The sequence below is a fragment of the Lithobates pipiens genome, unplaced genomic scaffold (assembly GCF_037356315.1).
Source record: "Lithobates pipiens isolate NorthernLeopardFrog02 unplaced genomic scaffold, aLitPip1_a1.2 Scaffold_16, whole genome shotgun sequence".
NCBI classification, from domain to species: Eukaryota; Metazoa; Chordata; class Amphibia; order Anura; family Ranidae; genus Lithobates; species Lithobates pipiens.
In genome coordinates, this window is record NW_027507748.1 from 646,889,185 (window position 1) to 646,913,851 (window position 24,667).

General features: G+C 43.0%; 1 protein-coding gene across 1 annotated transcript in view; it reads left to right on the forward strand.

Moving 5' to 3' along the window:
* Positions 1-24,667, forward strand: part of GUCY1A2 (guanylate cyclase 1 soluble subunit alpha 2) — a 389,883-nt gene that overhangs the window by 146,453 nt on the left and 218,763 nt on the right. The window contains exon 4 of the mRNA XM_077484335.1: positions 10,330-11,054. Coding sequence (XP_077340461.1) covers positions 10,330-11,054 — 725 coding nt within the window. The remainder of the gene's footprint in view (positions 1-10,329; positions 11,055-24,667) is intronic.

The following is a 24,667-nucleotide window of genomic DNA, read 5'->3' on the forward strand; positions in this document are numbered from 1 at the left end:
GTACAGAACAGGGTATACAGGCCTCTCATAACGCAATCCTTCCCGCTGGCCCCTCCTTTCCTCCCATCCAGCCCAGGTGCTTGTATGTGACATGTTGGCTTAGATTTGATCTACCCGTCAGCTGTCTGTGATTGACGGGTAGATCACTGCGGAACCCCTGGAGACTTCTCGAGGAACCCTAGGGTTCTGCTGAACCCCAGTTGAGAAACACTGGTGTAAGGTAAAGTCTACAGGCCTGGAAAAATTTACGGTTGTAAATGGATAGTAAACTGGCTAAAAGACAATTCAGAGAGTAGTGGTTAATGATTCATATTCTGAATGGTCTAAGGTTATCATTGATGTACCCCAAGGTTCAGTGTTGGGACCCTTACTTTTTATTTAGAAATGATATTGGGTCTGGGATTAAAAGTACAATTTCTGTCTTTGCAGATGACACCAAGCTGTGCAATGGAATAATGTCCTTACAGGATGTCTCTAACTTACAAGCCAACCTCAATGCTCTGTTTCATTGGGCAATTATGTGGCAATTAAGGATTAATATTGATAAATGTAAAGTTATGCACTTGGGGGCTAAGACTATGCATTCATCATACATACCAGGGGGAGTACATCTGGGGGAATCAATGGTGGAGAAGGATCTGGGTGTTCTGGTAGATCATAAACTTAATAATAGCATGCAATGCCAAGCTGCGGTTTCCAAAGTGAGCAAAGTCCTTTCTTGTATTAAGAGAAGTAAGGACTCCAGATAGAGAGATATCATTTTTCCCCTGTTCAAATCATTACTAAGACCTCACCTGGAATATGCAGTTCAGTTTTGGGCTCCAGTTCATAAAAAAGAATATCAGGGAACTGGAGAAAGTGCAGAGAAGGGCAACCAAACTGATAAGAGGCATGGAGGAACTCAGCTATGAGGAAAGATTAGAGAAACTGAATTTATTCACTCTTGAGAAGAGGAAATTAAGGGGGGATATGATCATGTATAAATAGAGAAGTGGTCCATATAGTGGACTTGGTGTTGAGTTATTCACTTCAAGGTCATCACAGAGGACAAGGGGGCACTCATTATGTCTGGAGGAAAGGAGATTTCATCTCCAAATACGGAAAGGTTTCTTCACAGACCTGTGAAATGTGGAATAGACTTCCTCAAGAGGTGGTTCTGGCCAGCTTAGTAGATTGTTTTAATAAATGCCTGGATTCTTTCTTAGATACACATAATATAACTGGGTACTAACATTTATAATTAAAGTTGATCCAGGGAATATCCAATTGCCTCTCGGGGATCAGGAATTATTTTTTCCCCCGTTGGAACAAATTGGATCATGCTGTATTGTTTTTTTTTGGCCTTCCTCTGGATCAACTGTGAATATAGGATTGTATATATAGGATTGTGTTATTTTTTATATTTTTTTCAATCTATTGGTTGAACTAGATGGACTTGTGTGTTTTTTCAACCAAACTAACTATGTAACGATGTTCTGGTGGGATATGGGATCTCAGCTTTCCCAAGATCTCACAAGAAGACTGGCTGAACCAACTCGAAGCCTGGGATTACATTTAAAAAAAAAAAAAGCAAAACTTTTTTTCTTTGTTTGTTTTGGATAGAGAGGGGATGGATTAGAACACCTCTCAGTTTTTATTGCTGTCTGTGCCCCCGTTAGGGATATTCACTCTCTTTATTTGTCCTGTTTACCATTGTCAACATACGTGAAAATAAATGAATGAATTCAATGACAGTCACCACTCTCTGCTCTGCGGACGAAGAACTAAGCGATCAGCGGTCATGTGGTCGCTCAGTTCTCAGACTTGGGGGGCAAGTGGGGGTGGGAGGCAGCTGCAGCATCATAGTGATGCTTCAGCATATATATATATATATATATACACAGTATATCATTTTTCAAACCCGACACTTCTCATTTAATGCAGGATTTGAGAGCAGGGGGTGGGGGGAGCCACATAATCTGGCTTTGAATCAAGGTTTAAGGTCCACTTTAAGGTCCTTTTCTTTTCCTTAACATCTATCATTATGTTTCTAGCTAACAAAGAGTCAGTTTTGGCTCAAGAACCGGTCCAGGATATTCGAAAAGAGATTCCTTAAAGTCGTTGCAAACCCTTACATATACCCAGTGAAGTGATTGGCCTCAGGTGATACACCTGCCACATAAATTGAACCTATCTATCTGCTGCAATCTCTTCTCTAAAGCTTGTCTGAGAGTTCAGAAAAATAAGTGGAGAGCTAAGGTTACACTCTGCTGAGCTCAGTGAGAAGAGCTCTGACAGCTAATTTGAGGGAAGGAACACACCCCCTCCACACAGCACACAGGAACAGAGCTGAGGCTGTCAATCAGCTGGAGGTTCCTCCCCATCACCTTTTTTCTCTTGGAGTCAGGAAAACTTGTCAGAAGTGATTCATGCTGATAGTAGAGCAACACTATTGAGGGATATGCTTTGTTCATATTTCATGTATGAGGTTTACAACCACTTTAAAGTGGTTGTAAAAGCATATGTATGTATGTACATATATATGTATGTATGTATGTACGTACTGTGACAGAGCGAGGCTCTGTCCCTATGAAATTGGAGGAAAACAAGACGCAGACACAGAGTTTGCATATCTGCGGACGGCAAGACTACAGAGTGTAGCTTTTAAATGGAGAAAACTGCTATGTCAGTTTTCTCCAGGTTTTGCTAGTTTTGGATGGGATTCTGTAGTCTGGAGATCCCTGAGAGTCATGGGTGGGACGGGATCTCCAGCCCTGTGTCCGGGTCTTGATGTTAACGAGCAGGGTGTGTGCCCAGCTGCATATAGGCCATATAAATGAAGGGCTGTGGATGTAGATGGTGGAGTGTGAGCAGCTTGCTGCTGGCTGAAGAGTGGTTTGCCCTGTGGGAGACTGTAGTCCGTGTAAGGGACTGGGAAAGGCTGACAACCTTGAGAGTCAGGAAGACTAAGGAAGTCGGTGAGTCCAGGGGGCTGGAAAGAGTTGACAAATCTGTTGGGAGCAAGCAGAGGAACTGTTGACAATTGAGAGCCAGGTGGCTTGGTATGTTCATTTGTGTGCTGAATGAATTTAAACCCCTGCGTGGGATTACTGGATGAACTTATATTTTGTTTTCTTATAATAAACGTGGGCTACCAGGCCCTTAACCATAAACCGCCTGCCTGATGTAGACTAAAACGTGCATCTACCAATTGAGTTTAATCACCCCGAACATGACAGTACGTATGTATGTATGTATGTATGTGCATGTACATATGTATGTATGTGCGTACATGTATGTATGTATGTACGTACATGTACATATGTATGTATGTATGTACATGTACGTATGTATGTACATACATGTACGTATGTATGTACACACATGTACATATGTATGTACACACATGTACATATGTATGTACACACATGTACATATGTATGTACACACATGTACATATGTATGTACACACATGTACATATGTATGTACACACATGTTTATGTTTGTACATGTACATTTGTATGTATGTACACATATATATATATATATATATATATTGTAATGTTCGGGGGACCAGGTAGATCGCAGGACACAGGCTTTGCTCACAACAAAGGGTTTATTAAACTTAAATCGCTTTACAGCAGCCAAAAACACAAAGGAAAAAAGTTTTTAGTCTCACCGACTTGCACAGTTCAGAATAGCTGTCTCTATCCAAACAGAGCTTGATCTTGCTGGCAGGTAGCTTCCCCGGCCAGGAGCCTTCCAAACAGAACACTGCTGTCCACTTCAGTTGCTGTAACCCAGAACAAACACCAAACACCATCCACCATGTGTTCTCCACTCCTCCACACCCATCTACAACTTCCTGTCTTGCTTTTTAAAGACACTGCCTTAACAGGTGGGTTAATCAATTGTATTCCCTTAAAGAGAGCACAACCCAAACAGAGGGGAAATATAGCGTCCTTCCAGGACCCAGCCACGGCGTCCATTACATATCCCCCCCCTGTGTTTCGATCCGGAGGGAGGAACACCAGCACCCATCATGATGGTTGGGACACCTCTGTGCTGGTTGTCAGCCACGTAGGCCCAACCTTTTTTCCGGGTGCGCTTCCAGGAACATTCCCCCCTGGATCTTAACAGGTTCCTATATTGTCCTATACTCAGCCTTCCTCTTCTTTTGGGGTCCCTGGGCTTATTCACTTTTCTTGGGGGAACTCTGCCTTCCTTGAGCCCTCCTTTCAACTTACAAATACCCATTTTACCCTTCACCATCTGTATTTCAGGTTCAAAACAGTTTCTCTTGTTATCCATGGCAACCAAATCATTGTTTGCAGAACGAACTCTTAACAGATCACAGCTTTCCGTATCATCAGTGCTTTCCAAATCAGTGTTTGTTAGAAGAAGACCCGAGGAGGGACTACATCCGACGGAACCATAGCACAGCTCCACCTCACCCATTGTCCAACACTCCATGGGTACCTGTTCTAACAAACTACCCTGACCTAAGCATAAACCATTTTGTCCAGGTGTACACATTACATTGTTATGGCAACCAACATTAACACTTTCTCCCATAGTGTCTCCGGGCACCTTAACTTGTACCCCTGGGCCAGTGACAGAAAGCATCTCTGCTACTGCTGAGTCCATTCTGGGCCCTTTCTTCTCATGAGGCCTAGCGGGTAAGGCAGTATCTGCGCCCTCTACTGACCACTGCTCCGCCGCACCTCGGACCACACCAGCAGAGATTTTTCTAGTCACCGCCCCAGACGGAGAGACCTCTGATACCTCAAGTAGTTCTCTCGCGCGCCTTCCATACCAGTCAATAACTAGAAGTACGCTCACAGAGAATCTGGAGATCCTATGCCCAATGGTTAACCATTGGTCCCACCAATTCCACTGTTGGTCAAGGTTTCCCAGCACTGCCTGTACCACCTGGCTCCAACCATTGGTGCTACGCAGCACCACCTGGTCCAACTGTGGTGGAGATACCCAAGTATACAGCAAGTTCATTTTTACCAACTCTAGCATTTCCAGTAAGGTTTCTGTCATCTCTAAACATCCCATGTCTAAACAACAGACCTTTCTAGGGTCTTTTACCCTGTCCAAGACATGGAGGGGCTCAGCGACTGCAGGTTGAGAGGGTGAGACATTTGAAGAAACCTCATCCTCCTTGGAGGTACCCATCATCACAGACTGTTTCTCCCCTGGAGAGCTGTCAGACACATGTCTCACACCTATCCCTTCTGCACCAGTGTTGGTGAACCTCTGCAGGTCATTACAAGTCACACTATCACTTTGATACTCAATATCATTTAGCTGTGGGGCTGTGGACAACACATCTGCGATGCCAGTGCCCTGAACTGTTTCTTCAGAGGGGAGGGCAGCAACCTTTGCAGGGACCAGGACGCCCTCAACCACCAGCGGCTCTGCGATCCCCCTGTCTGGCATAGCAGTTGTGTCCACACCCTTGTTATTTAAGCTAGCCTTACCCAGCATGGCTAGCAATTGTTTGGCCCAGCTGTCCCAGTCCATTGTGGTTCCACCATGGGCGTTCCACAGCGTTGCATCACCTGCTGTAGAAAGCCCCACAGAAACCTGGGATTCATTAGCTTTAACTGCAAATTCCTCACTTCTATATACATCATTTTGTGACACCATACTTTTATCAACGTTGCATTGGGGTGATGCTTCACCTAAAGCTTGGTGCAGCACACCATTTTGAACACCTTTTTCTGGTGGCACTACAGACACATTCAGCTTTGTACCCTCAACTTTTGCAGGCTGAATTAACCCCTTGCCCACTGGGCTACACGTAGGGTTGTGGGGCTGCACCCACACTCTCTCACTATGTGGCTCAGTCGTAACATTACAGGAAACACATTTTTCAGCATTATAATCACCAATCACATCACATTGGTCAACACTATTGTCAGCATGACCATCAATATTCTCATTATGTGTTGACATAGCTACTGCTTTTGTGGGTTGTCTATGAGCCACCATAACCTCTGAGCAACTCTTCACAGCACCCGCTCTCGGTAAAGGGGCACTTTTGCCTATTTGGGCAGCTCCATAGCTGACCTGGGAAACTCTCTGCTCCAACACTGCAAGCTCCTTGGAAGTTTCCCTGGGCAACCCTGCAGCAGCTGTCACTAGGGAACATGGTACCAGCACTGTTTTGGTCACCCCTAGCTCAATTTTCCCAGCCATCTGCTGGATCATAGCAGGCATATGCAGAGTCCCCATGTCCTTTTCAGTCTTTAGCCCTGCGTCTAGTTGGGCTTTACGCTGCGCCTCCCCACTGCTCTGGGTAGCACAATGCAGAAAGTCTATGTCCATTTGTACTGCGGATCTCCCCACTGGACATACTCCCACTTCACTGGGTTCAGCATCATAAACTGAAACAGTCTTACCAGTTCCTGCAGCTGATGTCATAGCCTTCACTTGAGTGCGTTGTTCCACTGGTGTGGTGTCTCCATAGGCTGACTCCCCCATGTGGCCATGGAGCAAAACTGCAGCCTTTCTGGACCCACTGACGCCCCCTGGAGGTAATACAAGATCCTTGTTGCTAGGGGTAACTGCAGACTTGCGCTCCAAAGCTGGTTGGTAATACCTCATGCAGGATTCAAGCTGATGTAGTCTCCTTTCTGGGCTGACCCCTTTGCCTAGGCGGCCATGACAGAAAACTTTACGTTTCTCTGGATTTCCAAATCCTAGGTCTTCCGGCGACACTTCTCCCATCCTGGAGCATTGCTGGCGGCCCGTGATACGATGGAACTCTCCTCTAAGAAGGATTTCCTCTTTAAACTTGCTGTAGTCATCCTGGTCCCCATCCATCAAATGGTAAACCGACCGAAACTCCATCCGCAATAAGGTTTTCAGCAGCTTTGGCCACCGGTTCCTAGGCCATTTTCTGTTTACAGCAACTTTTTCAAATCTTACAAGGAAGTCTCCCACCTCCTCTGTAGGCAGCATGGGTTGCACATAGTCAGAGGCCAAGATCTCAGCCCCTTGCAGTGCACCCCACTCTTTGCGATTCCACTTGAACCATGCATTCACTGTCTCACAAATCACTGGCCCCTTTTGACTGGCCCTACAAGGTGGAGACATCTTCTTAGGCCATGCTGAGCTCACTTCCTCTTTAACTTGATTAAACATGAACTTCTTGCTTTTTGACTGCCTCATCCTTGCAATCACATGCACACAGCAGCTTGTAACAGTTCTCAGCAGAAAAAGAAAAAAAAAATCTGATGTTTGATTCTTCCTTCACAGGTACACAACCCGCATGCAACACAGTCCATCAAATAAACGTATACGCAATGCTGTTCGCCTGGCTGCCACACACAGCTAGCAGTAGTTCCTGATGCGACTCACCATGGAGCAAGGACCCGGATTCCACCGTCTACATGCCCGCATTCGAGCACCACTTGTAATGTTCGGGGGACCAGGTAGATCGCAGGACACAGGCTTTGCTCACAACAAAGGGTTTGTTAAACTTAAATCGCTTTACAGCAGCCAAAAACACAAAGGAAAAAAGTTTTTAGTCTCACCGACTTGCACAGTTCAGAATAGCTGTCTCTATCCAAACAGAGCTTGATCTTGCTGGCAGGTAGCTTCCCCTGCCAGGAGCCTTCCAAACAGGACACTGCTGTCCACTTCAGTTGCTGTATCCCAGAACAAACACCAAACACCATCCACCATGTGTTCTCCACTCCTCCACACCCATCTACAACTTCCTGTCTTGCTTTTTAAAGACACTGCCTTAACAGGTGGGTTAATCAATTGTATTCCCTTAAAGAGAGCACAACCCAAACAGAGGGGAAATATAGCGTCCTTCCAGGACCCAGCCACGGCGTCGATTACAATATACATATACACATATATATATATATATATATATATATAGCACTCTCTTCATTACGGCTTCCTAACGCACACATTTTGCACAGCATTTCTGATCTTTCAGAGGTAGGGGCGACGATCTGATGTCACACATTGCATTGCATAGTGCAGGGAGCTGAGTGTAATCTGAGACCTGGGTGGTGGAAAGAGACACACACCCCTTTACACAGTTGCATAGGGAAACATGCCCAGCTGAGGCTGTGTGCTGGAGGAGGGAGAGGTCCATCTCCTGGGATTGTCTGGTTCCCAAGTAGACTGTCAGAAGTGACTAATGCAGTGCTGTGGGTTGAGGCAAGTACACGCTATAGAAGGGTATGCTTTGCTTATTTGCAACCATATTAAACCTCAGGAGTCATTTAAAGCCATTGTAACATTAAAACTACAATAAACATCTTAACATGGTTCTAAAGGCTCAATGCTTGTTACCTTAATGCAAAAAAAAAACCTTCTGGGCCCAGCTCCAACCCCCCAGGCCCCCTTATACTAAAGAGGTTGTAAAGTCAGAAGTTTTTTTTGCATTCTGTGCATTAAGATAAAAAGCCTTCTGTGTGCAACAGCCCCCCTTGGCCCCACTTATACTTACCTGAGCCCCATCTCTGTCCAGCGATGTCCACGAGTGTCATGGACATAGACACTACCTCCTGATTGGCTGAGACACAGCAGCTGCGGCATTGGTTCCCACTGCTGTCAATCAAAGATGGCTAGCCAGTCAGGAGAGAGAGAGGATGAGGTGGGCCACGACTCAGTGTCTGAATGAACAGAGGGAGCTGTGACTCAGCTCTGGTGCCCTCATAGCAAGCTGCTTGCTGTGGGGGCACTCAACAGGAGGGAGAGGCCAGCAGCACATAAAAGGCACCCGAGAAGAGTCTGCTCTGTGCAAAACCACTGAAACAGGGCAGGTAAGTATAACATGTTTATTATTTTTGTAGAAGAAAAAATAAATACATTTACAATCACTTTAACTGAGCCCAAACTTGATCCAGCGATGTACGTGAGAGCAGTGGCTCTCCAGTGTCTCTCTATCCCTATTGGCTCACACTGCAACCAGAGCCATTGGCTCCTGCTGCTGTCAATCACAGCCAATCACAGCCAGTGAGCCAATGAGGAGAGAGTGAGGGTGGGGTCGAGCTGTGCTGCTCTGTGTGTGAATGGACACACAGAGCGTGGCTCAGGAGCGAGCCTGCTCTCATGCCAACAAAGCAAGAGGCTTGCTATTGGGGGCACTTGTCAGGGGGAGGGGCCAGGACCTCCGGTGGGGCACCTAAAAAGAAGAGGATTGGGGCTGCTTTGTGCAAAACCATTGCACAGAGCAGGTATGTATAAAATGTTTGTTATTGTTTTTATAATTATTTCCTTTTAGAGTTACTTTATTTTAGCGTTCCCTATTTACTCCAAAACATTTTACTAAAATGATGCACTGTTGCCAAAATTGTTGGAGAATTTTAACAAAAACTCACAATTTTGCTCATGGTTGATTGTAAACCTGGACACATGGGTGAACACATTTTCCATTTTCATAATAAAGTTGACCCCTTTACCACATCTGAATTTATAGGGGTTCCTTGTTTTTATTTATTTATTTTATATATAAATGCAGAGACAAATTTTGTACCCATTTCTAGAGTACTGTTCCTATCAGCTCTTGCCCCAGAGGAGCTTGCAATCTCATTCCAGATTTCCAGATACCCATGCATTTCCACAGATAAAAACTGGAGCCAGATAACCTACCAGTGTGTTATGGAGTTGTGGGAGAAGACCCCTGAAAAAAACATGAATGTGCACGTGGGACAATTACGTCAGAATCGCAACACTACTAAGCAAAAGCATTGACCCGAAGTGTCATGGTATTGCTATGCTCCTTAATTAAATTGTATCTAAAGCCCAAACTTTTTTTAGTTTGTTTTGAATAGTGTAGGGAAGGAAGGACCTCTGCCAGATTTTAATTGCTGACTGTATCCCTGCTGAGGAGATTCAACCTATACTTGTGTTAGTAACCATTGTCACTAGGACGGAAAGTAAGGGAAAAACCAACATTTTGAGTTGTTACAAAGACAGAAATAGAGGGGAAATCTTCCAATGGAGACACTTGTTCTGGTGACAACTAAAATCGGATTTCTTTTACTTTAGAGAAATCTAACAGTTGTCAGCAACATCAGTAAAGTACATTTCTTGTACCTGGGCAAGGGAGACTTCCCTCACTTTGGAAAGATTTCCTATCACTTCCTTTTGTGTCTACTGGACAGGTATTGAAGGGAAATCTCCCCAATTAAAACATAGATTCTAAAAAAGCTTGACAGAGTTTTAACTCATCCCTACTCTTTAATAAATATAGTTTGGCTTTTGATATACTTTAATGTTCAGTGTGTGGAACTCAATAAAAACTGACCGTGCAATAGCAGCTAATGTTGAATAATTATGTATAATAATGTGTATTTGCACAATTCTAGGTCTCAAGTTTGAAGACTTACAAGAAAGATTTGGCGAGGAGTTCTTCAGCCTTTGTTTTGAGGAGAATGAAAGGGTCCTCCGAGCTGTTGGTGGGACTTTGCATGACTTCTTCAATGGGTTTGATGCTTTGCTGGAACATATTAGGACTTCAATCGGAAGACAGGTGTCTTTGGAATCCCCTTCTTTCCTATGCAAAGAGCTTGCTGATGGGACCCTTGTACTCAGTTGCTTCCATCTCCATCCCATCGTAGGATTTGCCATGCTTGGTATGATAAAGGCAGCTGCAAAAAGGATCTACATGCTTAAAGTTGTGGTGGAACAGATAAACAACACCAATGAGAATGTGTTTCCTGAAATAATTAGCCCGGGTAACTGTAACACACAGTTCTATAAAATTAAGGAATGTGATAATGCAAATATCACTAAGTTACCTCCGCATAGATCATCCAGACTTCCGTCTGATTTGAGGATAAGTATCAACACGTTCTGTAGAGCATTCCCATTCCACCTGATGTTCGACCCAAATATGCTGATTGTCCAGCTAGGAGAAGGACTTAGAAAGCTGATAAAATGTGAAATTCACAAAATTATGAAGTTTAATGATAATTTTGAAATAGTATCCCCGAAAATCATCTGTACTTTTGAACAGGTCCTCCTGAGACTGTCTACGCCCTTTGTCATACGGAATATTCTAGATTCTTCCAATGTGGAGAATACAGACAAGGTAAGGGTCTCCAAAATGTAGTGCTCATACAAGTACGACAAAATGTTGTACAGAAATTTAGTGTATCCATGTTGGATTGAACAGAGAGAGTTGGTATGTATATGTCATGTTTTGTTCTCTAAAAAAATAATAATACTTTCAAAAGCAGAAATGATGAAAATTTCACATACCTGGCAAGGTAAAATGGTGATGTCCAAAGGGTAGTTACAATATTAGGTAGAATGAGGAGGGATTAAAACCTCTCTTGAGTTTTTATTGCTGGCTGTGACTCTGATTCACGTTCACGTTCACTTTCTATTCTGGAGACTATTGTCACCAAGACAGGAAATTAAGAAAATCCAAATTTTATCAATGCTCACCTGTAGGTGAGGTGCTGTGTAGTGTGGAGGCAATAATTCTCACAGTCGGGTGCAATATAAAACTTGTATTGAAGTAATTCAGCAACTGTTCACAATAGACCCGGTGAGATAGCTACCCAGAAGAAGCAGGTTCCAGCCCAAACGTGGTATTTACTTCCTGGAATCCATCTGCTCTTAGCTCGGGAATGTGGGAGGGTGTGCTTAGCTGAGAAAACTCCTCCTCCCCTCCTGAAGACTAGTGGGATTTATGGCATTATTTGCCTAGGCCTGGAAATCAGGAAGTAACTGAAGAAATAAAAATAAAATTGTTTGAAACAAGTAAATATGATATACTTTCTTATCTATCCACTAATCCTAGCAGCATAAAGATGAAAAAAATTGAGGGTCCTTTTAAATATAGAATTACAAGATTTGATGGTTGATATTGGCCTTGAATAGGTTAAGGGCCACTGGTGTAATAGTCCAAATAGTGTCTTTCATGCAGGCTACAAAGAGGTCAGGGCCCAGTGTTATGTCCTGCAAGGGAATCTGATTAACAAGATTGGCTGACCAGAATTACAAATAATTTGGCAGGTAAAATAGTCTAAACGTTTTGTATTTGTTTTGGATTTCTGCCTTTAAAGGCGCTGCATACTTATGATCAGTTTGTTCACCCATACAAAACTTTCCCTAGAGAATTTAGTACATTTAGCAAGTGCGGCAAATCACCCGCTTGTGCTAGTATTTTCATTTTAGAATCACATCAGTATCTCAACCCATCACTGACTTTCTCATATGCTGTGGGTATACTAGATATAAAAAAAGCAAAACTACACAGCAAACAAGGAAAATTTAAAGTTCTACTTTAAACCAACCCTAGTTTTGGATAGGGTAAGGAAGGGTTAAAACCCATTTTTTATTGCTGCCAATAGTTTGATTAAGGAAATTTTCTCTTACGCCGTGTACACACGGTCGGATTTTCCGACGGAAAATGTTCGATGGGAGCTTTTTGTTGGAAATTCTAACTGTGTAGGTTCCATCGGACATTTTCCATCGGAATTTCTGACACACAAAATTTGAGATCTGGATCTCAAATTTTCCGATGACAAAATCCGTTGTCGGAAGTTCCGATCGTGTGTACACAATTCCGACAAACAAAGTTCTATGCATGCTCTGAACCAAGCAGAAGAGCCGCACTGGCTATTAAACTTCAATTTTCTCGGCTCGTCGTACGGCACTGTGTTCTTGACATTCAAGAATTTCCGACAACATTGTGTGACCGTATGTATAAATAGACAAAAAGTGCAGCGCTGGGTAATAAACTAATAATGCAAGTGATTATGAATAAAAACCGTGATTATACAAAGGAGTATTCTAAATAATTAAGTGATAAAAAAAAAAACATCATAATAGTCCATATGTGTTAATATGTTCAATCAATGAGCAACAAACACGTGTATCAAACGCAAAAACAGTTCATGGGTGAAATAATCCAACAAAGAAGTGTTCACAAATGAAGTCCATATAATACGTTTCCACCACTAGTGCAGCCCGTCACCTAGGAATAAGCAATGGAGGCTTACCAAAAAGCCAGCGACCACCCTTGTTCAGGGGGGGTCACATAATGCTTAGTAGAACAGCAGGCTTGCTGTTGAAGTACCACCGACTGTCCTGTTTATTTCGTGCCTAGCGCAATTCTTTTCTTTTTTAATTTGTGACCGTGTGTATGCAAGACAAGTTTGAGCCAACATCCGTCAGAAAAAATCCCATGGATTTTGTTGTTGGAATGTCCGATCGCATGTACGCGACATTACTTCCTATTTGCTTGACAACATTTTAACCTAGACAAGATTCGAGGGGAAAACACTCTAAAGGGGACACAACAGCAATGAACCACTTTCTTTTAGGTAGATTATTGAAGATTGGAACTTCCATACCTTTCTAATTGCTGTCTGTGTCATTGTTGGAGATTTCTACTTACTTTGTGGCCCACTGACAACATGTACACTAGGATAGGAAATAGGGGGCCAAAGAGAGCATCAAACCCTAATGAAAGTTTTCATTCCACCAATCGAAATCTAAACATGAATTTGACAGGATATACACTTTAAGAGGACATTTTTCTAAATGAGTTCAAGTAAATGTTTCTCTGTATATTAGCTGCTCAGTAGTGAACTCAAAGAATGTGTTCTCATAATTATGACCACTATTATACTAAACAAGGCAAAAGAGATGCAGTTATTTGGTAATTATTTTGGCTATGCCAGAAATGGTGCACTTGATCGTGCTTTGAAAGGTTTACAATTTTCAATATCATTTCACGCTCTCTTGTTATATTACACTGATTGCTCTTCCATTTACTGAATAAAGGCTTTTACAACATTAATGACTTAAACCAATAGATGAGTCAAATTAAAGAGGAAATTATTCAAATACAGTACAGCTTAACCTTTGAAGGAAATGCCTTTATACAAAAATGTTCAAATGAATTGCTGGCTGCCGCAGATTGTGTTTGCAGATTGTGTTTAACTATTGCAAATTTGTAGAAAGCTTAAAAGGAAATAATCATGTTTTATATATTCTTTATTTGGTGGATTCAGAATAAGTATTTGACAAAGAAATTATTTGACAAAGAAATTACCAGTCTATTTTAACAGTGAGAGACAGAATAACAACAAAAATATCCAGAAAAACGCATTTCAAAAAGTTAGTAATTGATTTTCATTTTAATGAGTGAAATTAGTATTTGACCCCAAAAATGATTTAGTACTTAGAGGCAAAACCCTTGTTGACAATTACAAAGGTCAGACGTTTCTTGTAGTTGGCCACCAGGTTTGCACACATCACAGAAGGGATTTTGTCCCACTCCTCTTTGCAGATCCTCTCCAAGTCATTAAGGTTTCACGTGAACACTGATCGCTCAGTTCTTCTCAAAGCGGAGAGCAGTGACTATCAGAGACAGGTGGAGTCAGATGTCAATCAGGCAGCTGGGAGGATCCTGAGAATATTGTCGGAATGCTTTCACAGCTGAGCTGTCAGCTGAGAGCAGGCAATAGCCCATTTTTAGCTGACTCTGGGTCACAGGAGAGCAAAAGTAAGTGTACGCCTGTGACTCACAAGAGATGTATGGACAAAAAAGCTTTTGCCATGCTTTGTTTTAAGTAAAAATTTTACAAAAAATATTGGTTTTAAAACATATTATCTTAAAACCAAATCAGGATTCCCAACATTGTAGTTTCCTTTTAGGATTTCCCAAGGGAGGGGAAGTAGACATTCTTCCTGATTCTTACAGGGATATGTGCTAGAATACTGTTATATGGTAATGTGTCTTCACTAGGTTAGGTTGAGGGAGAGCTGGGTGTAAAAGCTCATTCCAAAATCATGGTTATTTATATGAAGGGGCCCACCTCGGTCACTATAACAGTCTCCATTCTTTTTGGAAATCTTTCCACAAGATTTTGTAATAAGGACATGTTCCCATTAAACCAAAAAAGCATTTGTGAGGTCAGGGGAGGGCTGGGCCAGGGGGCAGGGATGCAATTGCCCCCTGGGCTGCTCTGATATGTGGCAAAGGCTGCTGTGTCGTCAGCTCAAAACCGCAACATGCACAGTTCTTGAGCTGGCCGAGTCCAGTACTGTGAGCTAGCGATTTCTTCATGTCAGGGCTGACAGTCTGTGTTACACAGCACAGCCCCGCCCAGCCCCTCCCTACTCCACACCATGGGTGGCAGAGGCTGGACCTGCTCTCTGCTCAATCTGAGCAGTTGGCTGGAATCCAGTGAGGCTCCTGGGAGGCTGGGACCATCCAAGTAAGTGAGCTCCTCCTCTCTGCAGCCAACGAGTTTTTTTCTAGCAGCCAGTACCTTGCCCTCCTAGGGCTAGGTGGTATGATGAGGGCTCTCACTGACATGCTGCAGTTTGGCTGCAGTGCTGGTGTACTGGCAGTCATCCTGCATGTTGCCCCTGAGACATAGAGGATACACATTTTTACTGCATGTTCTGAAAGTGCACAAAACGTCCTGCATGCTGCATGTTTGGTGCACTTTCAGAACATGCAGCAACAATGAGTAACCTAAAAGAAGTCTGAGGGGGTGTGACACCCGCCAGTACACCTGAAGCCAAACCGCAGCACACCAGTGTGAGCCTAAATGCTTGTATTCACTTGCAGCAGCCACAACCACTCCTCTGAAAAGTGATCCATGCTCAGGTCACTTTTCAGAGGCATTTGACAGGCAGTGAATAGTTGATATCACATTTCATCCCTGCCTGCTTTAACCCCCCTAAATGCCAATCCCTGCAGGTAATGACACAGTTCACTTTGAACTCCACCTTATTTCCATTACTCCCTGTAGGTATTAGATGTGGTCTCACTTTTTTGTTTGCACATCTAATACCAAAGGGTACTTTCACAATGGGGCGATGTGGGTGGTAGTGGTACAGCGCTGCTCGTTTTAGTGGCGCTTTATCATTGTTTTAGTGGCTCTAGCGGGGCAATTTTAACCCCCACTAGTGGCCAAAGAAAGTGTTAAAAACGGCCGTGTTCCATTCATTTCAATGGGCTGGGCACCTCTCCCAAACCGCCCCAATAATGCTACTTGCTGGACTTTTCAGAATGTCCTTCAAGTGCACCGCCCCAGTGGGAAACCTGGGGTGGCATAAGAAGCGCTTTACAGGTGCTATTTTTTAGCACTAAAACGCCTGTACAGCGCCTTCAGTGTTAAAGGACCCTAAAGAGAGTTCTGGAAATAAGGTGGAGTTCAAAGTGAATTTCTACACCTAAGTGGAGCCCCCCTTTCAGAAGATTTGAGGATATTATTAAACCCAGAGACTGGTGGACTTAGGCCACAATAGACAGATTGAAATTCTGCCGGTTCAGCAGAAATTTCAATCTATCTCTGTGCAGACTGGTTGTACAGAATTTGACTCCATCAACTGACAGTACAACCAGCGTGTCTTTATGTTTTTTAGCGATCAGTGCTGGCTGCTATAGCAGCCAGCAGTGATCACTGTATTCTGATGGCTTGGAAACTTTCACCTCAGAGCACACACCGACACACGGCTCTTACGGAAGCTTGGAAATTCAAGTTCTGGGCTTCCCTAACATTACAGCCCTGTGGGGCTGTGACCAAGTCTGGGCAAGAGCTGGGATATGACATTACTTACCTCATATCCCTGCCACTCCTAAACCTGCTCCACTGCAGCACCAGGCCCACAATGCCCTTAATCTGGCCTGTGCTCTGGCATGCGCCTGCATGTGCATTTCTTACTATCCGCAACTGAGACAGGAGGAACCTGCACCCTGGTGAATCTGGTGTTCATTCCGGGGAGACAGCAGGACTTGCGTGTTTAGCCTGCTGTGCTCACTGTGACTCTCAGCTACTCTGCTTGCTTGGCTTGCCCAGTGGTGTGGTTCTCACTCACCAGAGAAGCTCCGGACTCCACAGGTAGTGCTTAGTGTGGTGGCAGTGACAGCACAGTCTTTAGTCTTCATCTTCCTGCAGTCTCATTGGTCTGTGTACTGGGTGTGGGGAAGGGGCCAGCTCTTTTTCTCAGTCTCTCTGGGGGCAATCATGCAGTCTCTTTCTGAGAGACTGCTCCATTCTCTGAGAGACTGCTCCACTTCACACTGCCTGTACAGAGACTGACTGCTTCACAGTGCCTGCACAGAAAGTGATTGCTCTCTCTGTGCAGGCAGTGTGAAGCGAGGTCTGTGCAGGCAGTGTGAAGCGGGGTCTCTCTCTGTGGAGGCAGTGTGAAGCGGGGTCTCTCTCTGTGGAGGCAGTGTGAAGCAGTCTCTCTCTGTGCAGGCAGTGTCAAGCAGTCTCTCTCTCTTTGGGGCAATGTGGAGCAGTCTCCCTCTCTCTCTGTACGGGGAATGTGGTGTAGATGGGTGGTGAGCTGATTCAGTGGTTCAATGGGCCACTTGACTGGACTTGCCCCCCAGGCCTAAGGCTGCCAGCCCTCCCCTGTGTGAGGTCAATTACTGACATTGGGCAAGAAGACCTAGCTCGTAATAGACATTTCTATTCATCCCAAAGGAGAATGTAAGGTTGAGGTCAGGGATGTCCACAGGGCATTTAAGTTCCTCCACTCTAAGCTCATCAAACCATGTCTTAATAGGCCCGGATTTGACCTCTTGCCGCCCACGCTATAGCCGAAAGACAGCTACAGCACTGACCTAAATTTCCGGGAGGGCGTCCATGTACATCCTCCTGTGCATGTGATGCCTACGTGCCTTCTGGGGGGCCTGCACTGCTCATTTTGTGATCAGTGAGTCTATTAGACCCGGCCCCTTACCACGTGATCAGCTGTAAACCAATGGCAGCTGATCACATGATGTAAACAGAGCCGGTAATCTGCTTTTTTTCCTCTCACTCTGACTAGGAAAAAAGCTGTCTGGAGTAAACGGGACATCTGTCCCACCCCTTCCAGACCCACTGCTGCTAAGCAGTGCCCACCAGTGCCACCTACCAGTGCCCACCAGTGCCACCGATCAGTGTCTATCAGTGCCACCTATCAGTGCCCATCAGTGCTGCCTTAGTGTTGGAAAACAACAGCAATAACCTATTTGCAGGTTATTGAATCATGCGTTTGGAATCTTGTTGTATACAGAGGATAGCTTTACTTTCATGGAGGATATCTCTTTCATGTCTTACAGAAAATAGGACAATACAAGTATGATAGTGTGTATCTATGGTAATATAATGAGAGGAAATGTTTGTTTTCCTCACTATGCACTTGTTTGTTGTTCAGCTCCTGTTTATGATAAAGATATCCTCCGTTAAACTAAAGCTATCCTATGCATTCAACTTCCTGCGCTCAATTGCAATTCTCTGCATAATAGGTTATGGGCCTAGGCAGCCAGGCAATGGAAAGAATACTCAGTGAGTACAGTGAGTCAGTGAATACTGTATACAGACTGCTGAAAGATGGCAAGTGGTTCAGATGTGAAGTTTGAAATAGCAAAGCTGAACAATGCCAAATACCAGCTTTGGAAGTTTAAACTAGAAATGCTGCGGAACAAGGATGACTTGTGGCAAGTCCTGAATACAGACAGACCCACAGACAGAGAAACAGAGGACAGGGATAGGAAGGATAGGCAGGCAAAAGCATTTATAAGCTTGCTAGTGGAAGATGACCAGCTTATCCACATAAAAACAGAGAAAGCAGCCAAAGGTATGTGGACTTCATTGCAAAAGCTGCATGAGCATTCAAGTCTAAACAGCAAACTGTTTTTGCTACGTAAGTTATACAAGATAAGACAAGAAGAATATGTGTGACCACAAGAATGCTATGCTAGAGATCATATATCAGCTATGCACCATAGGAGAGGACATCAAATATAACCATATTTTTTCCCTGCTCCTCTGCAGCCTTCCAGAGACATACACTGCTCTTATTAACCCTTTATAAACCAGACCTGAGCAGGAATTGACACTGGAATATGTCAAAGGGAATTGATGAATATGACTGAAGGAAATAAAATATGCATCATGATGACAAACCTCTTAAGATTTACAAAGGCACAAAGCATAACAAAGAAAGCAGAGCCTGTTTTTGCTGTAAAAGGACTGGCCACTTAAAAAAAAGACTGTTCTATCTGTAAAGCCGAGCAAAGAAAGCTAGAGCTATCAAACAAAAGAAAGTCAAAGCAACTACAAAGGAAACTGCTACTGGACCTACCGCAGCGGCAGGTTGGCTCCCCTGGGCAAGCCATCATAGCTCTACGTTGGCTCTTTGAGATGCCTCTTGTGGTACCGGGCACCCGTGATCATTTGTGATAGAGCGAGAACTGGGATCTGTGTGTGTAAACACAAATCCAAGTTCTCTCAGGGGAGAGGAGAGAGATCATGTGTTCATACTAAGTATGAACACCGATCTCTCTCCTCCCCTAGTCAGTCCCATACCCCCCCCCACAGCTAGAACACACCTAGGGAACACAGTTAACCCCCTTGATCGCCCTAATGCTAACCCTTTCCTTGCCAGTGACATTTATACAGTAATCAGTGCATTTTTATAGCACTGATCGCTGTATAAATGTCACTGGTCGAAAACATTTTTCAAAGTGCCCGATTTGTCCGTTGCAATATTGCAGTCCCAATAAAAAAAAAATTTCTGTGTGTGGGCTCTATCTGACTGTTTCCTTCGGAATATCCGACGGACAAAGTTTTAGAGCTGGGCTATAAAACTTTCCGACAACATGATCCGATCGGACTTAGTCCATTTGTGCGTAGAGAATTCCGATCAGACAAAGTGCCACGCATGCAGAGGGAGGGGTCACACACCCCTAACAATTATTGAGATCATATTTTACCAGTGGAGGGTACTGATGCTACAGCATACAAACACATTTTAGACTTTTGTATGCTACTTTTGGCAACATAGTGTATTTCCCACAAGATGTAAAAAAGAGAAGACTCCTCCTACCCTTGGGGCTTTAAAATTGGCTTGAAGTATTCTTACTCACAGTTGAGAGCGAAACATGTAGAGTAAGAAGAGGCTGCATTGGTATATGAAACATATGTTTATTAAACATGAATTGTCATTTTTAAAGAAATTGTTATATAATCAAATTTATATTTTTATATATTCACTTGTATGTTGTCTTGGCACGCTAAAAGTCCCGCCTTCTTCCATTGTTTCTATTGAGTCTTGGAAAAGTCAGTGCTCCAACGATCCCCAAGAAACATCCACTAGAGGGCTACCAATGCAGTATTTCTAAACCGTACAACCTCTTGTGGATTCTACACTGGAATATATTGAAAGCTCAGACAGGCAAGAGAACAGAGCAGCTTGGCTTTTGGAGACGTCATTGATATGCTGGAAACATTTGAAATATCTCTCAATCATGAAAGCAATGATAGCAAATTTAACGGTGCCCTTCTTTGCTGGTTAAGATTAATCCACCCAAAGTTATGATTCAGTTGGAGGATCGAGTTCAGTCTGCTCAGGCAGCCCAAAGCTTTTTATATGTCTTGGATTGTCCTGCATCTATGTATGTGTTATTCTTTTGTGAGCAATGATATGGAAATACATTTTTTATTTATATATAATTATATTATATTATATTATATTAATTTATAGTAAGCAAAAAGCATAGCTAACGTTCCTCCTGCAAAAGGTCAAAATAATCTTTGTTGGCATGACTGTGTTGAGTAATCTGGTATTCTGTATCCTTTAAAAAAATAAAAAATAACACGATTTGACAAAGATAAGACATGATTTCTAATTGTTTCTTGCAACCTGAAGTAATTAGAAGTGTTTTCAAGGACGATTCATTTTGTCTTCAGGGTTAACGGGGACCACTGTGTGTTCACCAGCCTTGCATCTGAGCATTAATGGGAATATATAGAGATGTATGCATTTGCCTTTGTACGTGAACCCCAATGGCATTTTAAGAAGCTTCTGGCTATGCAATTTTTTTTCTGGCCACATCTGAAATTCACAGCAGATTAGCTCTGTTTATTTGCAGCTATGTTGTTTATTTACCTGGTAATTGCACTAAAAAATGCAAAAGGTAGCAGCGACCGTATGAATAATTCTCCTAATCAGCATTAAGCAGCATTAATGTTTCATTTCTAAAAGCTAAACAACTTTGTTTATAAATATGCTGATTGGTTTTCATCTCGTATCCCTAATGAGCTAATGTTAACTTTGATAGCCTTGGGCCACCATCTCCAGCGTTGCTTTCTGCCTCTGTAACTGGGAGGACTATGGAGCGTTTGTGAGCCCCCTGTACTCAGGGGCTTGGAAAACCTGGTGAGTCATTTGACAATTAACTCAGATTTCTAGACATATAAAAACACCAATTATTGCTTTTATATGTTCATTAAAAAAATCATTAAATGGACCTATACTTTGCCTAGACTGGGTGGCGTAACAGGAACACTTTACAGGGAAGACTTTAACCACCTGAGAAGCACCTAATACCCCCTAATACCCCATAATTCACAGGACATTTTTGAGTTTTCAGCACTGTGATAGCCTGACTGACAATTACAAGTAACTAAATGAGTTCTATATCTTTTTTATTTAGATAGAGCTTACTTTTGGTGGTATTTAATAGCTGCTTGGTGTTTAACTTTTAATAAAAAAAAAAAAAAAAGTTTATCTTACTTTCTGTTAAAATAAAAATGCCAGAATAGTATGAAAAACCCTGAAATGTGCCATTTTTGTAAAGTAGACACCCTAAGGTGATCTCATTTTTTGCCACAAATTTTTTGGAAGAAAAATGCTGCTACTGAGGGGGTTAAACATGGAGCTTGAGAATGGCAAATTAGATACAATAAATGTACTGTGCAGGTCATACACAGAGGAAGGAACAAGTGAAGGGGTTACTGTACTTGTCATATACAGTGGCAGGATGGAGATGGAGGTTAGTGTTCAGATGAGCAGGATAAGGAAGGTGAAAGGGTTAAAGCGTTTGTTAACCCCCCCTAAAAAAAGAACCCCGCTACTTTAACCACTTGCTTACTGGGCACTTAAACCCCCCTCCTGTCCAGACCAATTTTCAGCTTTCAGCACTGATGCATTTTTGAATGACAATTGCGCAGCCATACAACACTGTACCCAAATTATTATTATTATTTTTTTTAATTAATTCATTTTTATCTTTTTTTCCCCACAAATAGAGTTTTCTTTTGGTGGTATTTGATCACCTCTGCGGTTTTTATTTTTTGTTAAAAAAATGTTAGAAGAACGAACTTAAAAAAAAGTATATTTTTTTATATTTTGTTATACAATTTTGCAAACAGGTCATTTTTCTCCTTCATTGATGTACGCTGATGAGGCGGCACTGATGGGCACCGAAAGGTGGCAGTGATGGGCACTGATGGGTGGCAATAATGGGCACTGATCAGCACTGGTTGGTTACACTGATAGGCAGCACTGCTAGGTGGCACTGATTGGCACCACTGGTGGTCATTGATAGGTGGCACTTGTGAGCATTGATAGGTGGCACTGGTGGCAATGGCAGATGGCACTGGCAGGGGGTACTGGTGGCACAGATGAGGCAGAATTGCCTCTTCCTCTTTGGGACCGATGTCCAATGCACATAAGCCGGTGATCGGCTTTTTTTTCTACTCGCGCTGACTGATTAACAAGCTTTTGTTTACATCATGTGATCAGATGTCATTGGCTGACAGCTGATCACGTGGTAAGGGGCCAGGATCGGCCCCTTACTCGGATCTGTGATCACCCGAGTCTCAGTGACTCGGTGATCACAGTGCGTGCCCTGCAGGGGGGGGGGGGAGAGGGGCACGTGCAAAGGGGAGGCCATCATATGACGGCCTCCCGGAAATTCAGGTCCGCACTGTGGCTGTCATTCCGCTATAGCGCGGACGTCAAGAGGTCAAAGCATGTTATACAGCACAGTGCTTGTACTGTGTAATGTGGCCCCCTGTGTCACCTGAAATACCTGGCTCACCCTAAATAACACAGAGTCTGTTCCCCAATGACAGGAGCGCCTGTCATTAGGGAACCAGCAGCATTATGTACATTTGTATGAGTGGGTTAACAAACACTTTGATATACAGGTCACAGTGAGTCAGTATGAGTAGGAGATGAGGGGGCATGAAAGGGTTATTAAAATCCATTGTTGTGTCACTGTAACAGAATGAACGTTCAGTTGCGGATCCATTTGATTTTTTCCCATTCACAATTACTACAATCTCTCACTTATTCTGTTGGAAGGGGAAAGGGAGGAATCAGTGCTGTGAACAGTACCATGTGATAGCTGTGATGGCCAATCATTGTACCCAGCCCCATCAGATCTCTTTGTACTCAGCTGTCCAATGACAACTGGGGACTCAGCAATTACCAGGCTCATCAGCCACCCGGTGGCTATTTATCCAGTGCTGGAAAACATACAGTGGTAGGAAAGTGGTTAAAGTGCACCTGTGACTAGGCTTTGGACAATAAACTATTTACATATTTTACAAGCAGTTAAAAAAAAGCTACTTTTAACCACTTCAGCCCCGGACCAATTGTCAGCCTAAGGACCAGAGGTCTTTTTACAATTTGGCACTGCACTGCTTTAACTGGTAATTGCACGGTCATGCAATGTTGTATCCAAACGAAATTTGCGTCCTTTTCTTCCCACAAATAGAGCTTTCTTTTGATGGTATTTGATTGCCTCTGCGATTTTTATTTTTTACGAAATAAAAGGAAAAAGACTGAAAATAAAAAAAAAAAAAGATATTTCTACTTTTTGTTATAAGAAAAATCGAATGAACTAAATTTTAGTCAAAATGTATTCAGCCACATGTCTTTAGTAAAAAAAATGTCAATAAGCGTATATTTATTGGTTTGCGCAAAAGTTATAGTGTCTACAAACTAGAGTACATTTTCTGGAATTTACACAGCTTTTAATTTATGACTGCCTATCTTATTTCTTGAGGTGCTAAAATGGCAGGACAGTACAAACCCCCCCCCCCCCCCAAATGACCCCATTTTGGAAAGTAGACACCCAAAGGAAATTGCTGAGGGGCATGTTGAGCCCATTGAATATTTTTTTTTTTGTCCCAAGTGATTGAATAATGACACAAAAAAAAAAAGTTTACAAAAAGTTGTCACTAAATGATATATTTCTCATACATGCCATAGTTATATGTGGAATTGCCCCCCCCCCCCCAAAATATATTCTGCTGCTTCTGCTGAGTACGGGGATACCACATATGTGGGACTTTTTGGGAGTCTAGCCGCGTACCCCGAAAACCAATCACTGCCTTCAGGATTTCTAAGGGTGCAAATTTTTGATTTCACTCCTCACTACCTATCACAGTTTCGAGGGCCATAAAATGCCAAAATAGCAAAAAAAAACCCCAAATGACCCCATTTTTGAAAGTAGACACCCCAAGCTATTTGCTGAGAGGCATGTTGAGTCCATGAAATATTTTATATTTTGCCACAAGTTGCAGGAATATTACAATTTTTTTTTTTTTTGCACAAAGTTGTCACTAAATGATATATTGCTCACATATGCTATGGGCATAAGTGAAATTACACCCCAAAATAAATTCTGCTGCTTCTCCCGAGTACGGGGATACCACATGTGGGGGACTTTTTGGGAGCCTAGCCACGTACGGGACCCCGAAAACCAAGCACTGCCTCCAGGATTTAAATATAAAATGCTACCAAAAAAAACTGTTAGCGATCGCAGGGATCAGGCCTGACTCTGCAAATGCTGCAGTTATGTGTTTAGTGTTTTGCAAGTGACAGTGATTGATTGATACTGCACTTGGGTGGGCTGGGCGGAGTGGCAAAACACAGGTGCTA